General features: G+C 53.9%; 1 protein-coding gene across 4 annotated transcripts in view; it reads right to left on the bottom strand.

Annotated features, from left to right (window-relative positions):
* Positions 1-3,215: 3,215 nt before the first annotated feature.
* Positions 3,216-17,012, bottom strand: part of TP63 (tumor protein p63) — a 96,549-nt gene continuing 82,752 nt past the window's right edge. For all 4 annotated transcript variants that reach the window (XM_019532905.1, XM_019532907.1, XM_019532906.1 and 1 more), the window contains 4 exons: positions 8,996-9,153; positions 7,887-8,031; positions 7,111-7,204; positions 3,216-5,812 (listed from right to left, as the gene is read on the bottom strand). In XM_019532905.1, the coding sequence (XP_019388450.1) occupies positions 5,516-5,812; positions 7,111-7,204; positions 7,887-8,031; positions 8,996-9,153 (694 nt within the window). In that variant the 3' untranslated portion in view covers positions 3,216-5,515. The remainder of the gene's footprint in view (positions 5,813-7,110; positions 7,205-7,886; positions 8,032-8,995; positions 9,154-17,012) is intronic.

Genomic DNA, 17,012 nt, shown 5'->3' with positions numbered 1-17,012 from the left:
AGAGCACTGCATTAGACGAGTTAACAACCGGGCTGTGAAATAGGAGCTACATGGCCAGGAGCTACGAACAGGCAGCAGCATGGCAGAAGGAAGGCTGGTTTGACCGGTGGAGCATCAAGCCCATTAAAAAGAAACAAGAGTCTTTAACATCTGTGCAACGAAATTGGGAAGGGGTCAGGTATATGATAATGTGTTATCGAGTCAAATGACTCCCCCAGGGCTGTCGGACTATTGCCAAGCAGTTGGTTTTAAGCTTTGGGTGGAGCAGGAATTGAAGACAAGGGAAAATGCACCCCCTAGGTCCACCTTTGCTCTTGCTCCGGTCTCTCTCCACGACCCCGGCGGACGCTCGGGTTGCTGCCGGCAGCAGGAGCCAGAAGTTGACGTTTCTCAAGAGCTGCGCGCGCACCCCAGGAGGAAGTCGAGCTGTTGGGCCAAGGCCAAAAGCAGCCGCTTTCCCCCACAAGTGGCACAGGATGGGTAACACCCGTATGATGGGGCGTGCCAGGCTCAGCCAGGTCACGGCAAAGGATCCGCAGCCCCGGGGAAGAGGAGCTGAGCCTTGCAGCAGGGAGGGTAACATCAGCCCAGAGGTGACCTGCTTAGGACAGGGTTTGGCCATTGAAATGCACAGCCTAAACAGGCCAGATATGGGCCCCCCACCCAGAGGTGCTCATCTTCTAAGCTAAGGGGACGATGGGAAATACAGGAAGGTGGAAGAGAGGAGGCAGAGAAATACCCAGATTCAAGGCACCCCTTGGAAAATGCCCCTCAATCATTTTTTGACTATGGGAAGCCCAAAGCAGGGCTGAACGTACTCACACTCCCTTTGAAATCTCTGGGTTTCTCCCCTGAAACACGCATCGATGGCTGCACACCTGACAGTGCTCATATAACACCCCACAACTGCCTTAAAAGCATCTCATAGCACCCCAATGTGCTGAGAGTCACCGCTTTAAGGTACCAGCCACTTGGATTTAGGCAGGACATCACCTTCCCCACCCCCGGGTAGAAGTACTTTTTGCCCCATTAAACTAACTCAACCCTTCCCCCCAAAAACTTTTCAGTTTCCAACCCCCAAGCCCAAAGGATTTTGTCCAAAACTCTGGGATTCAGGCAGGATGAAGAATTGCCCTTGCAAAGTAAGTCTGAGAGAAGGAAATTTGATGCCTGGTGGCCAGGCTGCAGCCCCGGGAGCCGGTGCAGAGAACGGAGAGGCGGTTGCATGCGTGCCAGGGCTCTCACCTGCTGACAGGTGACGACTGAGAGCAGCTCCAGCCTGAGCATCCCAAACCTCAGACCAGAGCAGCGAAGTTCAGGGTCAAGGGCTGCCTTTGCCTGGTCTGCCCTGGACCTGGTAGCAGGCGACTCCAGGGAGAAAGACGAGCAGACGTCAGAGGAGCCAGAGTGAAGGATAACCCCAGGCTGCCTTCCCAGGGAAGGTGCTCAGGGCATGGGATAGCTTCAGGGTAGGGACACACTTGCAGGGAATGACCCTGGGGTGTATTGACAAACAGCGCGGCATTGGAACGAGTTAAAAACAGGGCTGCGAAATAGGAGCTCCATGGCCAGGAGCAACGAACAGGCAGCAGCAGAAGGAAGGCTGGCTTGACTGGTGGAGCATCAAGCCTGTTAAAAAGAAACGAGGGTCTAACATCTGTGCAATGAAATTGGGAAGGCGTCAGGTAGATGATAGTGTTATCAAGTCAAGCGATGCCGGGTGATACCCTCAGGGGTCTTATACAGGCACAGCTGTACTTGTATTCCCCTGAGTAGGATCATGCCTGCTGGGTCCTGGAGAAGGAGGCTGAGAAGGGAAAGCCACAGAGTCTGCACTACCAACCAAACTAAGATGATCTTCTTCACCAGTCTGAGGGTATTTCACACCCAGGCCTTGAGAACAAGGCTCTGAATCTTGCTCCCTTCTGCTGTAAATGAACAGCGCTTCGGTCTCAGGGGGCTGCACGGAGACCCAGCTGCCTGCAAAGCAAAGCCAAACACGCAACACGCTTCCAGCATCCAACACTCGTCCACCACCGAGCTCTCACCTGCAGCAGAGCCGCTTCTCACACGGGTGAATTTTTGTGCACCCACTTGAACCCGCTCTCAGTGGGGGCAGACGACAGGACAAGGAGCAACGGGCTCAAGCTGCGGCAAGGGAAGTTGAGGTTGGATATTAGGAAAAAACTTTTTCACCAGGAGGGTGGTGAAGCACTGGGGCAGGTTACTCAGGAAGGTGGTGGAGTCTCCATCCTTGGAGGTTTTGAAGACAAAGCCTTAGCTGGGACGATGCATTTGGGGCTGGTCCTGCTTGGAGCAGGGGGTTGGACTAGATGCGACCTCCTGAGCTCCCTTCCACCCCTTGTTTTCTACGAGAAGCAGCACAGTGCAGCCGTAGTCTCTAACAGACACCCCCCACATCTATGTGCTGCCCAGGGAGTGCTTTGCTCGGGGTTTTGGCCCCTGTGCTCTTAAGGATGAGCCTGCTGGCTGCGTGCCACTTCCAGGCCCTGCGGACTCCTGGCGATAGGTGGCCATGGGTCGCCCGGGGAATTTACACTGGGGTGAAGCATCGTGTTTGCTTGCTCACTGTCATGTGGAGGCCAGCAGTCGCCCAAAGTGTCTATTTTTGATGGGTCAGTTCAACGTGCACCTGGGTACAACCGTCTGTCCCTTCACCTGAGCAAGGGAGCAATCCCCATGCGATGCCGAGGAACCCCTGGCTTGGCAGCCTGAGAGGCAGCCTAGCTCAGCGAGGAGGGTCTGTGGCAGCTCAGTCTATCCTACCAGCACTAGAAGCCCAAACACCACAGAGACGCGAGGCAGACCCCCTCTCTCAGTAAGAGATGGCTTCGCTGGTCTTGGGAAGCGTCCTTTCCTCAAACCTGGTGGAGAAGGAGGGTCCCACGGGACTTCTGGCATGGGCGGTGTGGGGTAGGTTGGGGGGGGAAACTACAAAGAAGAGGGCTGTACAGCCCGTGACAAGCAATGTGCATCAGCTTAAGGCTGGAAGCCTTCACCAAACAGATTAGTAATCTCAGCCCAGGGAAAGAGGCGCGATCCAGCCTGGGGTTTCCCGCTGAGGCTGAAAATAAACAAACAAACAAATAAATAATAGTCACACGCAGGAGCTCAAAGGTGGGTGAAACCCCGAGCGTCTTGAGGCGCAAAGCACACACCACCCAGGCTGGCTGGAAAGCCGGTGTCCGTTTCCATTGGCTTTTATTGCATTGGTTTCATCAACGGGGTTCTCCAAAGCACACAGGCCCTTTGAGACGGGCAACACTGGAGTGACTACAAGCATTTGGTAGATTATCAGCTCAATTAACCCACATGCTTTGATCTATCGAAACAGAAACCAACAGCAACAACAACAACAAAAATCAAAATCACAGATCTACCGAGGAGGGGAAAAGCTACAGCAGGTCTAACTCGTTGAAGAGTCGGGATAGACAGAGGCGGGCTCCATAGTGATACACAGCAGATACACAGAGAGCACTGTTCACATTATACATCTCAAACGTTGGATGATCCAGCAGGTCAACGGCCCAGGCTCACGGCTGGGCTATGAAGGCAGTGCGGACGACATCTTGCGTGCCCAGACGCTGGGCGCCGTCTTCGCTAGTCGCAAGCTTTCTAGGTCCTAAGTGGCACTGGAGGCAGGTTTTGTACAACAGTGAAGCTGCTCAGAAGGAATTACCTAGTGTGGTTGCAAAACCACGGAGGCGAAGAGGGCAGAACATGCTTCATCCCTCCCCACTAGCTAGACTAACCCTCTCCTCAACACACAACCTCCGTGGTCACTCTTGCAGGAAGCCTCCCTTCTCTGCTGCCCTGTGCACAAAAATACCCCCCCACAAAAGCTCAGCAGCTTTCAAACTGAATGCACAAAATACCTTGAAATCTAGGACGCTCAGATTTGAAGTGTTAGGAAACAAAAGGACAATGAGATTTCAGCCCCTTCCTCCCAAGGGCATCAAACCTAATACAGGAATCTCCCTAGGAAAATACAAAAGACGGAGCGGCCCGGTGGCATGCCCTTTGTCACAAGGCATGCACACTGCAAGCACTTGGCATCAAAATAATTAAACGAAATGAAAAACACCTTTTTGTGGTTCTTGTACCCTGGTCACCCAAGAGGAAGTAAAAAAAAACAAAAAACAAAAAAACAACCCCAAATCAGCACAATGATGCTTCAGATGGCCACATACAAAAACATTATCTATATACAAACTTATATACAGGGAAATGGCCTTGCAGAGCTGGTGAAAACAGGCTTGCAGGTGGAGGTGTGCTCGCCGAAGGCAGCAGGGCCCTTATTCAATGGGCAGACAGGCAGAGAAGGATGCTAGCTAGGCCACGCGTAAAGGAAAGACAGCCCTGCGGTGCCAAGCAGGAGGTCAGTGCATTAAGGCAGCGAGTGGTGGGCTCGGCGGGGGTGCAACTCATTTAGGAGCTGCTTTGGCAGGACTTGACCAGATCAAAATGCTGGCTGGCTCCCGAAGCAGGCCTGCTTGCAAGCAGCCAGGCTGAGAGCTCGGTCCCCCCGCTTGGATTTCTTCCCTCCCATTAGAAATCCATGAAAATGCCTCAATTCTGGATACGGCAGTGTTTTCAGGATGGGAGCAGGCACTCCATCTCCACCGCGGCTGCTAGCTAACGAGGACACTGCGTGTCCAAGGCATCCTAAGGACACCAGGTGTCCCTACCCAGGACATCGTGCAGCAGTAACACGCACCGGGTCACAAAGGACCTTTTAAACGCGTGTCCCCAGGCAGAGGTCGGGAGCATTTCCCAGGTCAGCTAGCCCACAGCAACAGCAGGATGAGAGAGAGAAACCAAGTGAAGTGGGGCTGCGATGGTGCAAACGTTCAACCCTAGTGAAGTCCATGGGAATACGGCTTGGGCTTACATTAGCTCAGCCTCCAATGCATCCCCCCCTACCAGGTCTAAATCCACCCCCAGCTGCATCACTAAAGCAAGCCTGGCAACCGCCTCAGACTCCAGCTTTGCTCTCGAGCGGGCAACAATTTAGGGAGAAACCCAACCCGGACGCAGATTTTGGTTTAGTGAGGTCTCCGGCACCTGCGTCTGCAGACATTCAACCCCGAGCGACATCTAGGCTGAAAGGGATCACCTTCCTCCTGCAGGAGGAGGAGCAAAGCAAAGAGGTGCCCGGATACGGAGGGAAGCACCGTGCAGGTCAGCGTGCCGAAGCCAAGAGAAAAGCCCCACGGAAAGTGCCGGCTCATCGAGGCCGGCTGCATTGGAGGAAAGACGAAGTGCTTCCTACCCACCCCGGGCACCTTGCTTGTCTCCTTCTCCCGGCAGGGAGGCTGCGGGGCGAGGGGCACGACCTCGATGGGATGAAAAGAGGGCACAGCTAGCACGGCAGGGAAAGGGGGTCTCTCCCGGCTCTTCTCCCCGGGTCCGGCACGGAGCGGAGGGACGGGAAGGGCCAAGCAGTTTGTGGGCAGGGCGGGGACGGAGCCTGCGCCGGGGGCGGGTGGGGGGCTCACTCCCCTTCCTCCTTGATGCGCTGCTGCTTGTTGCGTCGGGCGTCCAGGTCGAAGTTGAAGTCGTTCCACTCGTCGCGGGGCGGGAAGGAGATGGTCTGGCGCAGCGTGAAGCGCACTGCGTCGATGACCCGCTCGCCACGGGTCTCGCTGGAGCCCACGCTGACGGTGGAGGCGCCGCTCGGGGTGCGCAGGAGGTGGGGAGGGGAGGAGAAGTCGTGCAGCTGCCGGTGGTCCAGGATGCCTTTCCAGATGGCGTGGCGAAACTGCTCCGGGATCTTGAGGCTCACCAGATCCTGCGGACCAAAAGAGGGCTTACCACGGGGGCAGCTGCACCAGAGATCTGCTACTGAGGGACCCCGCTGCCTCCCATCCCGCCCAGGAGCCGACAACCCTCATGGCACAAGGCCATAAGCCGGGAGTGGGACCAGAAATGCAAAAAAGCTGCATCTCTGGGTGGCTGCTTCGACTGGGACCAAGCGAGAGGCAGCAAGGCAGGAGGTGCCCAAGATGCATGGGCCCCAAGAGCAACCTGGGGGACCTCTACAAGCTGCCATTAAGGCTCTTCCATCAATGCCTTGCAGGCGGCCGTGCCCGTACACAATGCCTTGCAGGCGGCCGTAGGCAATGCCACCTGCAAGACACTGATGGAAAAGCCTTAACGCAGATGAGTTCAAGGGCACAGCACTAGAAACCTGGCCTGTGCGCCAGGCCTGCCCTCTTCGTGCTCCTTCCTGGGGGCTTAGAAATCCACTTGTCCGGAAAGATTGCTTTGTATTAAAATGAGGGTTAATTAAGGACTGTCCCTAGCAGGACAGAGCTTAAGAGGACAGGAGGGATTTTGGCTCCGGCACTGCAGAGCAACTCCGGTCCCTCTTAATTACCTGGGAGCCGCTGGAGCATCTCCTGCCACTGCTCCTTGCTCTGGACCCTGCAAGAGCTCCTGCCTGAAGCATGCAGCACGGTGCCTATTGCACCCAGCTGTGAGTTCAGCATCCTGGCCTGAACCTCCCTGAGGTTTGGGACAGATGTGCATGTCTGAACATCTGGTATTAGGGACCGTCTCCAGTTCACGAGGCATCGCTGGGTTTGCTTGCTAGCTAACAAGTGGGGTGGATCTGCCCCGCCCCAGTAAGCGCCCTGGTCGGACTGGTTAGCCGGTGTTCAGTTTGGATCGGTTCTCCCAGCCGCGGCAGAGAGCAGAGAAGCAGCGCAGCCTGCAGAAGCGAGAGCGCCCAGCCCCGGCGGGGACACAGCAGCCGGAGTGGGGCAGGAGGAAGCAGGCCTGTGCAACGAGCCATGCGGGACAGACCAGAGGGCAGAGAGCAAGCACCCAGAGGAAAATCATTGAAGCAAGGGGTGAAACGAGGGCCAGAAAATCGCAGACCACTGTCAGGCAGCCATGGGGGACACCAGCGGGCGTGCAAGTCGCGGGCATCTGAACCTCCAACGGAGGGGCACGGTTTGGGGAGAGGCTGGTTAGAAACTAGCTGCACCTGCATGTCTGCGCAGTCGTCTGGGAGTCGCGACCTGCTCGGCCTGGGGCCGCGGGGGCCAGGGCGCAAGCAAACAAAAGGGTGACACAGTTACTTACATCCATGGAGTAATGCTCAATCTGATAGATGGTAGTCAGCCCCTGGGTCGTGAAATAATCCACACAGGATGAGCAGCCCAGCCTCGCTAAGAAGCTGCAGAGGAGGGGGGAAGGGAAGGAGAGAGAGAGAGAAAAAAGGATCACCCTGGCTGCAATAGCCCAACGCAGACAAACCGAACACTCAGCAACCAGGTCTGGGAGGCAGCGCTGTGCACGCTGCCTCCGCCGAAATCTCCGAGGCCCCGCGATGCCGCCACGCGCGCGGCTCTGTGCAAGGCGAGTCAAGGAGCCAGCGGACTGGCCCTCCTCACGCCAGCCTGGGCGCCGCGGTTTATTTTCAGCAGAGAGGGGCTGGGAGGGTGGCACAGGCCTCCGGGGGCGCATCAAAACCGAAGCGCCTCCCTTCGGGAAATCCAATGTTTAAACCTTATTCCACATATGCAAACACCAGAACAACCTGTCTGCCCTTCCTCGCGAGCAGGGGCCGCCGGGTTAGGATAGGCAGCAGCACCACGTCGAGGCACCTCGGTTCTCACGCCATCAGCGGCTCCCGGAGGACCGGGTACCCTCAACTCCCGCGGACTTGCCGCTTGGCCTCCGCAGGGCAAGGCTCTTCGCTTCGAGACGGGGGGGACCACTCACGGCCGGGGGTGGCGAGATCGATTCCTGCTCGCAAAGCCCCGGGGTGCTGGCGCGGCCGGGCAAAGTGAGCGCACCAAACCCGGCGCCCCAGAGAAAGGCATGTTTATTTTGGCGCGAATCTGGCTCCCACTCACCTGACGATGCTGCAGTCGGAGGGGTAAGGAGGAGGGGGGGTGCAGTGAGACGTCGAAGGCATGGAGAGCGGGGGAGGCAGGCCCTGCGTGGGGCTCAGGCCGTTCATGTCGCCCGTCATCGCCATGTGGGCGCCCATCATCGGAACTGGGTGGGAGGAGGAGCCGGTCGTTACACGGGGGCTCCAGGCTGCCCCGCGGCGGCAGAGACCCCAACTTTTCAGAGAACGTCGCAAGCATTGTGCTCTGCTCCTCTCCCTCCCCCCGATCATCTCAGGCCTCGAGAAATGACAGCCCTCTCTCCTGGCCGGGGTAACTGGAGACCGCCTCCCCAGTGCTCCCCCGCCCCAGCCAGCCTCCGTCACGAGCAGGCCAGGTGTAAACCTAAGCAAACTGCAGCCCTCGCCGCTGTCTTTGCTGTCAAAGCATGGACAGCGCGGTAACCCAATTCCCAGCCTGGTTTGCAGGGGCCCCGAGTGCCCCAGGAGGCTGGGAACAGCTGCGGGGTTGAGCGGGGGGAGACCCTCCATGGCACAGGCTTTGTTTAAAAGCAAGGAGGGGTTTTGCCACAGAGGGACGTTCATGCTTTGCCCTACACATCAGGCGGGCAGCAAGCAGACAGCGCAGCGTGCTTGTTTTGCTCCAAGGCGCGCGGGAACGTGTGCAGAGCTGGGCAGACGGCATGCCTCCCGGTACCCAGCTCAGGGCACGATCGCTGCCTTCAAGGAGTCTGACTTGGCTCTAGGATTACCGTGCTGCTGCCAGCCCTGGAGATGCAAGTGCAGGGCAGGGACAGCAGTTCATGCCTTCCCCCAGGCACCTCCACCTCGAGCTGGGGGTGGACTCCTGCTTGGCTGGGGACCACTCCAGGCAATGCCCAGGCTTGCGGCTATGCTACAGTAGCTGGGAAGGGACTCCATGAGAATCAGGAAGATGGATAACTCACCTAGTCACTTCCCATGCCCCCGCACGGCATCTTATTCCCAGGTCCCCCCACCTCCCATGCCATCCACTGCTGCCCCTTGCTTTCACCCATCTCCCTGCTCTTATCCCACAGTGCAGCAGAGGCTTTGCACACCTACAAACAGGGACCCGCAAGAGAAGGAGCTTACTGTTGCCTCCCATGCCGTCGGGGATGGTGGTGGGGGTCAGGGCGTTGCGCTGCTGGGGGTTGATGAGCTGGCTGACTGACGGCAGCTTGTTCATGCTGTTCATCTTGCTGAGTGGCGGCGAGCTGGAGCCGTAAGTCGACTGGGACTGCATGGAGCTCCTGGGAAAGAAAAAGAGAGGTTATAGCAAGGCACAACACTGCCATTTCGGAGCAGGGGCATTCATGGCTCCGCAGGCAGGGAGAGAGGCAGGGGTGCCCACACCCCCCTAACGAGACACCAGGAGACTTATTCCCAGAGCTCTTCAGCAATGCCCTTTTTATGGCCAAGTTAAAAAGCCAACCCTTCCCTCTCCCCACAGTACCCGAGATCTCATCAAAAACAACCCAGAAAATGAACTTGTTTCATTTCTGGATCCGGCATTTCAGGTTTTCATTTAAGAAAACAGGAAAACATTTTAAAGGCTGGGATACAAAATCGGAAAATTTCTTCCAAAAAAAATTTTTTTTTTGGGTGCAAACATTCGCCTTTGGGGTCACAAAACCATTTTTAAAAAAAGGGTCTTTTGAGGGACTTTTATTGTTGCCAATAGCTCCCTGTGGGTGGTTTAAGTCTTCAGGGTTGGGTACCACCATTATGATACCGGCTTCTCTAAGAGTCTCCCAAGGGTTTGGAGAATGAGCCCGACTGTCCCTTTGCAGGTACTCACACGGACCAGAAAAGCCTGCGAGCACTTCCGACGTGTGTGCAAACACCAAGCTTTTTCTGGAAGCTTTCTAAGGGATTACCTGCACAAAACTGGCTTATTTGAATGCAGACTGGGTGTTCAAATCCCCTAGGCTCCTCTGAAAAATACCAGCCTTGAACCGTCACTGTGTAAAGCCAAGCCAAATGAAGCCTGCAAGGAGAGGGCTGCTTTGACTCTCCAATCCAAGCTGACCCCGCTGGGTCCAGCAATAGTGCCCTTCTCAGTTACACACCTGGCCGGAAGGAGAACGGCTCATGAGACCCTTCTCCTTTCCACCCCAGACTGCTTACGAGGCAGCGATCCAGCTGGGAAGAGCACAAGCGCGCAGGCCAGACGGTTTATGAATGGCAGCCCGGTCTCCGGATCGCGTTACCACCGCGGCATTATTTGGGATATGCAGAAAATGGGTCGTTGAGCTGCTTTAACGGTGCAACTGGCAGCGTGCTGCACTGCCTCCCCGCCTCGATGGCCGGAGCAGAGATCTGGCACGCAGGACGCGCTCCTGAGTCACAGAGCCCGAGTGAATGCTTTGCACCCTAACAGGTACAGGGTTAATGTCCAGGGGTGTTTTTGCTGCATGGCTTCCCGCAAGGAAACTGGCTCAGCTTCTGCACGTCTGGTTGAACTGGATTCCTGGGAGCTGGCTTTCCTTGTGTGTAAAGGGCATAAGGGCCTCCTGAACCATTCCCAACTACAGACTTCACCGTGTCCCCAGAAACAACCGAAGTTCCTGGCTGGTTTGAGAGGCTAGCTGCACGCGATGGGGAGACTCAGCACCACCTGCCTGAGTCTTGCTGGGCTGGGTGGAGCAAACATGCGAATCCGGCACTGGATCCAAGTCCCTGGGGGCAGCTGACTAACTGCACAATTATCAGAGCAAGGGAAGGGCGCACATTGCACTTTGGGGGCGCAGATGGCAGATAAAATCCAACAGGCTTTGCAAGAGGCGAGGAAATGGAAAGGGTTTCTGATCAGCGTTAAGCAAGAGGTGCAGCTCCACAGGGAAAATGAAACCCAACCACAGAGCTCAGACCCAACATTTCCAGGCAGGATACAGACTGAGATCTCACGTTGCATTTTTAAAAGCACACACCGGCCACAAAGGTCTGGCCTACGCTGACCCCCAGGCTCAGAAGGCTTTGGGATATCTGTTACACATGCCTCTCCCGCCAGAAACGTGCGCCAAAGTCATTAGGTGCTTGTCACAGCCATGCACCCTGAATAATGTGAACCCAAGAATTAACTCTTGGGACACTGCGGGGTGAAACCCTTTGCTTTTAAGCCCAAAAGGCATACGACTGACCCCACAGCAGACCTCTGCTGGGGTCATTCTGGGCAAGGCAGTCAAGTTGTGCAGAAGAACCTGCCCACAGCTGGTGTGTAAATTTGGGATGGGTTGCATTTAAAGGAAAGTCCTATTTTACTAGCATAGATTTTTCTGTGGCTGCATGGACAGGCAAGACCCTCAAAAGTGCAGTGGGCCTCACTCTGTTACCGCACATCAACGGCAACAGGAACAGGGTCAGGCCAATGTTGAGTGCTTAAAGTGCCACAATCTAGGCGTTCCTGGCCAAAATAGGAGGACTCGACTGTCTTCTCACAGGGCTGGATACAGGCACGAGATGACAATCAGATACCAAAGAGATACCCCCATACACACTGAAGTTAAGCTAAACCCACATACAATATATAGAAGATGAAAGCAGAGACAGGCAGCAAGGGAAAATCCCCAACATAAACCAAGTTGCAAAAGTTTATTGAAAATGAACATCACACATCCATATAGCAACAGCATCAGGAATTGCAAAAAAAAGACAGCTTCTGGTATTAAACACACAGTAGACTACGTGGTGCTTGAGACAGGTGGCTTCTTCCCATTTTTAATAGGTACGAAAAATTAATGGGCGTGCGAAATTCGCATATAAAAACGATGCTTAATAAGTTCCACGGAGGCTTAAAGCCTGAAACATTTATGGGATACAACTGCCAATGAAATGCATTTTAACATCAAGGCATCAGGACTGCAAATACCCCGCTATTGATGCTGTTTGGGACAGCCTGCCTGGGACAAAAAGGCACAGAGTGAAGGACAGCGGCTGATGCATCTCTCCCTTCATGAAGCCAAGTCATGATATGGCCAATAGTATTTGCAATTATGCAAGCTAATAGGGGGGTAAGCAGTTCTCACGCTCTGGGGCAAAAACTGATTACGTAGAACGGACAGGGAGGGCATTTTGTGCGAGGCATGGCTTAGTTGGGCAGCATACTTCATGCACAAGTCCCCTTTCCTCCCCATTCCTGGGCATCGGCCCTTACAAAAGGACCCTACACATCAATGGTGTGGTCCAACAGCACATGCCCTGCAACACGTATGGTCGAGATTACAGGATGCTCCGTCATGCTGCTGAACAGACGAGCAGTAGCTGAAGTCCACAAGTGTGTTCACCACCATGAAATAATATTTCCCAACTGCAGTCCAAGACATGGCTATCTATGCAGATCCCACGTGAGGTGTGCTCGAGTCCCAGGCATAGGATCGTAGAAAATGGGGGTTGAAGGGAGCTCAGGAGGTCACATCTAGTCCAGCCCCCTGCTCCAAGCAGGACTGGCTCCAACTCCATCATCCCAGCCAAGGCTTGGTCAACCCAGGGCTTCAAAACCCCCGAGGATGGAAAACTTCCAAAGATGCAAAACTTCCAAAATTCCCACCACATCTCCAGATAACCTGTTGCAGTGTTTTACTACCCCCAGTGAGAAAGTTTTCCCTAATATCCAACCTCAACTTCCCTTGCTGTAACGTGAGCCCATTTCTCCTTCTGTCATCTGCCCCCACTGAGACCAGTCCAGCTCCATCCTCTTTGCCACCAAAGAGGTTGTATGCCATAGCAGGGCCACAAATGAGCTGTGATGTCCCGATCCCACATCTAGGACCGACAGAAAAAGCAAAGTGACCAACTCAGGATCCCAAATGTGTCCCAACAAGGGGACTGCTTGGTGCCCTACATCTCAAAAGAGCCTTTGGTATAACAGATGAGCCAGCCCTTTGGTCTCCAAGCACACGCATATGGATGATCAAGCCACAGCCCACCAAAGTTGGGGCGCTGTCCTTTGGAAGTCGGCATTTTGCCTCAGAGCTAAATGAAGAGGAGAGAACTTAATGAAATCGGCAGTTGTTCCATGCATACATCCAAGATATGGGAACGAGGAAGAAAAGTAGCTGATGCTAGCGGAGACAGCCATACCAATGTGGAGAGGAGTCTGTTTGATAACAGCTATGCAATGGCCAGCCTGCATGGTTATTCTTTGGGGAGAGGGAGGAAGGCAGACAACAGGATGTTTGACCAAAGCCATAAAACAAAGCTTCTGAAATGCCTAGAGAGAGGAGATTTCCTCCAGAATAGGATTTTGGCAAGAAAAGTCAAGGTCCAAGCAAAGATGAGACCTCAGTGAGTCTCCACGGAAGACAGGACCAATCCTGAGCATGCGGCGCTCGTCGACACTGCTGGCTGAGGCAATGGCCATTTGCAGGTGTGAAGACGGGAGCTAGAAGAAGGACCGCAGAAGGAGCTGAAAGGAGCCACAACCATGCTTCCTAGCCTAGTCGTGAGATCTCACATAGAAAGGGGACATGCAAGTACTCTTTCAGCTACTCGATATCGTGGGATAGGAGAAGCAGGACAGAGCATTTCAAGAGAGACCTTCAAAACAGAGGCCTTGACTCAAACTAAGGACACGTGGGGCTGCCCAGCCGGAAAACCTGATGAAATAAGTTTGTATGGAGGGCTTCTTATTAGGTGGCAGGATCTCCCAGACTGGGAAAAGACAGTCCCCATCTCTAATGTCCAGCCAGCCAACATCCATGCTGCTAAAAGGCAGTGGTCTCAGATCTGCTTACTAGTTGAAGAGTTATTAAACATAATGTACTCCAAAGCTGATATTTAATTATATTGTTCAATTATGTCTATCTGGTGTGCACAACATCTGGATCTGGATGCACTCTCTTACCCTAAGTCTGTAGCATTATGAAGTGAAACGGGGGACTGGATGGTATCTGGGGAAGTTTCCTTAGCCAGAATGGTCTCAGCTCTTCCATAATGCCTGCGACGGTCCTGTCTGAGCTGGCACATTTTCCTAGGGATCATAGCTCAAAAAGAGGTCAAAGACCCACTCAGGCCCAGACAACCCATTGGATTGCAAGGTTAAGGCATGTGGGTTTCTGGAGCCAACAGCATGCGGGGGAGAGGTGTAGTAAGCAGTGTGTCCAGCCACCCATTTACAGCTGGGGGAAGCCTCTGATGGGCAAAGACTCAGGAAGAGAATTGGACGGGGCATGCATGGATAACCACCTCCAACCCCCGTGTGCCTGCTGGGACCAATCGAGCCCTGTGGAGAGGGCAAAGCCTACATCTAACATGCATGACCGTCTCACGACTGGGCACATATCTGTCCAACAGACGGAGAATCCTTGGAGGAAAAGCCAAGTGTCCTTGGTGCGCTTGCTCCCTCAAAGGGCTCATTCCCAAGGATGCACTGCATTTTTCACATGGGTTAGAGTAGCTCCTGGGACCTTCTGCTTGGCAGATACCATCAATCCCATGCTGGTCACGGCCAAGTGAGTCATGCCCCTATTCCACACCCAACAGTGCTAACACTGCGTGGTACCCGCGGCACTCCTGGAAAGGTCTCAGGGTCTTCCTCAAACATCTCAAGATGCTGCAACCGTCTGGTTGAGACAAGGAGCCCTGGCCCCTGGCTTTCCCAGTCCTTGCTGGGAAATACCTCCATATAGAAACCTCCACCAACCAGAATAGCTGTAGCCACGAGTGAGAAAGTTGAACTCTCACAAGTGCTTGAAACCAAAAACCCATGAAGTCTGTCGTCAATACACAAAATGACATTATCACCTTTAAGCGACTGGGACTGGGAAACAAAAGGAAATTTGGATGGATAGCAAGGGTTGAAAATAGTCCAGTAAAGGCTAAGGAATAGTTAGGTAGACATTGCTAGGTCCACCTTGCTCTGCCAGGCAGTAAGAAGGGACCGATGGGTGGCTGCAGATGCTCCTGGGAGCAGGGACAGGGGAACATCAGAGCCCAGGTGCTGCGCAAACACGGCTGTCCAAACACATCATCATCACATATGTGCAACAGGCATGCACACCTGAAGGAGAAGCCACAGCAGGGTCAATGTTTCCCAAGAGAACTGGAGCTTCCCAATCCATTGCCAACAGCTTCATCCGACCCTACCGAAGCCAACACGAGCCGCTCCGAGTTCAGGGGTAGTTGAATTAGCCCCGCAAGGAAAACTGAACCAAACCAGACAGTCCTCTGACTTCCGCAGGCTGCCGATCAGACCCGTTGTGATTAAGGGGAGATAGGTTGGAGGGCGTATTGCTACAGAGAAAAAGACCGACTGATGCTAGTTATGGTGCTCGTCACCTCCATCTGTCCAGCAGGAGGGACCGTTTCGACTCCTTGCATTACTACTGCATGTCCAGCATTCAGCCAGGCCCAACTAACCGACCATCACAGGCTGCTGAAACACAACCCCCCAAAAGCCCCGTGAAAACGTCTTTAATTTAACAGGACAAGAGGCATTTTAAAGACTGAGACCTGCTCAGAGAAACTCCTGCGAGTTTCACGAATCCAGCAAAAAGTACAGCAGATTTTTTTTTACAAACATGTTACAAAAAAAGACACACCGAGGAAGACAGTGTGGGTCCAGACCTCCCAACGCTAACGCTACAGCTACGAGATGAATCATCCCTCTTTGCAAAGGCTGAGTCCCTCGTTCGTGCTATTTGCTCTGTTTCTAGCAAGGTGTTTGTTTGCCACAGAGTTTCTAGTCCCGGAGCTGGACAACCCCCCCCAAGCCTGCCGGATTTAGGGGTAGACGGATGGGTTTGAGGGGCTGGAATGTTTTAAGAAGGCATCGGTCTGTTTGGGAGGCTCTCTCCGCGAGTCTGTGAGTTCAGTCCTGAAGCAGGCCGAAAGGAGACTGTAGAGAAGGAACCAAAGAAAAAAGGAGAAAAGATCAAGCCTTGAAACCTTTATAAACAACCAGGGAGAGAAAACAACCATTTTTGACCTTCATGATCACAGTATGGACTGGCAAAGGAAAAAACACAACCCTCTGGTCACTGGGACCTCTATGGGGGTTTTAGCATGTTGTACAGCCCCGGATAAAAGCACCCAACGAAGAAAAACGATGGAAGAAGAGCACCCCAGCTAAAAGCCGAGATGCATGGTTGCAAACTCAACTGGAGAAGCAACAGGTTTCCACTGCAGCCTACGCCAAGCTTTGCCTGCTTAACTACGGAAGCTGGCACCCCACGCAGCGGGAGGGAGGAGGTTATTGTTAGACAGTTCAACTCCTGAAGTCTAGCAACTATATCCTCAGCCTGATGGAGGGTACTTCTACCCAAAAGCTTGCAAGGAAGAATTTTTCCAACTATTTTAGTTGGATTTACCCCAAACAACCTTGTCTGTGATGTATACCCATGACACTTCAGTGGCCAGCTGCACGACTTCGGAGGCCTGGGCTATTATTACTGAGATCCACCGTCCTCACAATGAACAGAAGGCCCGCCACAGCTACTACGCAGCGAAATGTATTGCTACCTTCCTAAGCAATACTCCTAGAAAGTATGAAGGAAGTACTCCTACTCCTAGAGAAGTACTAGGACAAGTACTCCTACTCCTAGAGAAGTACTGCTACTTCTAGCACCAGCATTTTTTGCTCCCTTTCTCTCTGCCTGGAGCGGAGGACGCATGCCTGCGAGGCAAGGAGGCGTAAGGCCGGCACGGTCAATCCTGGTGACCTGACCAAAGTACCCACGGTGCCACAACGGTCTTGTGAGGTCCCTTCCAGCCCTAATGCCTACAAAACCACTGCCAATGTGTTGCTCTCCCACTGCAAGCTGTGCAAATTCATCCCACGGGCATCTCGCTTGAAAAGGGGAGGTGACGGGCTTGTGAACTACTCGCTGCCAGGTGCTACGGGACACATTTTGCTGGCAAACAGCAAGAAGAGGATTCCCTCATCTTGGAAACACTTCAGCCAGTCTGCGGGCCCTGCAAATAGCTGGGCAACCTATTGCTGCGTGCAATACCAGGGAGGAAAGGAGATGTGTCCGAATCTGAGAAGGTGCTTTCCAGGGGAGATCTACTGCCAACGGGGAAAGAATGAAAAGCTCTTTTCATTTACGTTGAGGAGCTGCCTCAAGAGGAAAGGACTTTTGCCCCCATCACCCACTTCCAGGATTCCTTGTTA

The sequence above is a fragment of the Crocodylus porosus genome, unplaced genomic scaffold (assembly GCF_001723895.1).
Source record: "Crocodylus porosus isolate Cpor-Errol unplaced genomic scaffold, CroPor_comp1, whole genome shotgun sequence".
Lineage (NCBI taxonomy): Eukaryota > Metazoa > Chordata > Crocodylia > Crocodylidae > Crocodylus > Crocodylus porosus.
This window is presented reverse-complemented; position numbering and strand designations above follow the sequence as displayed.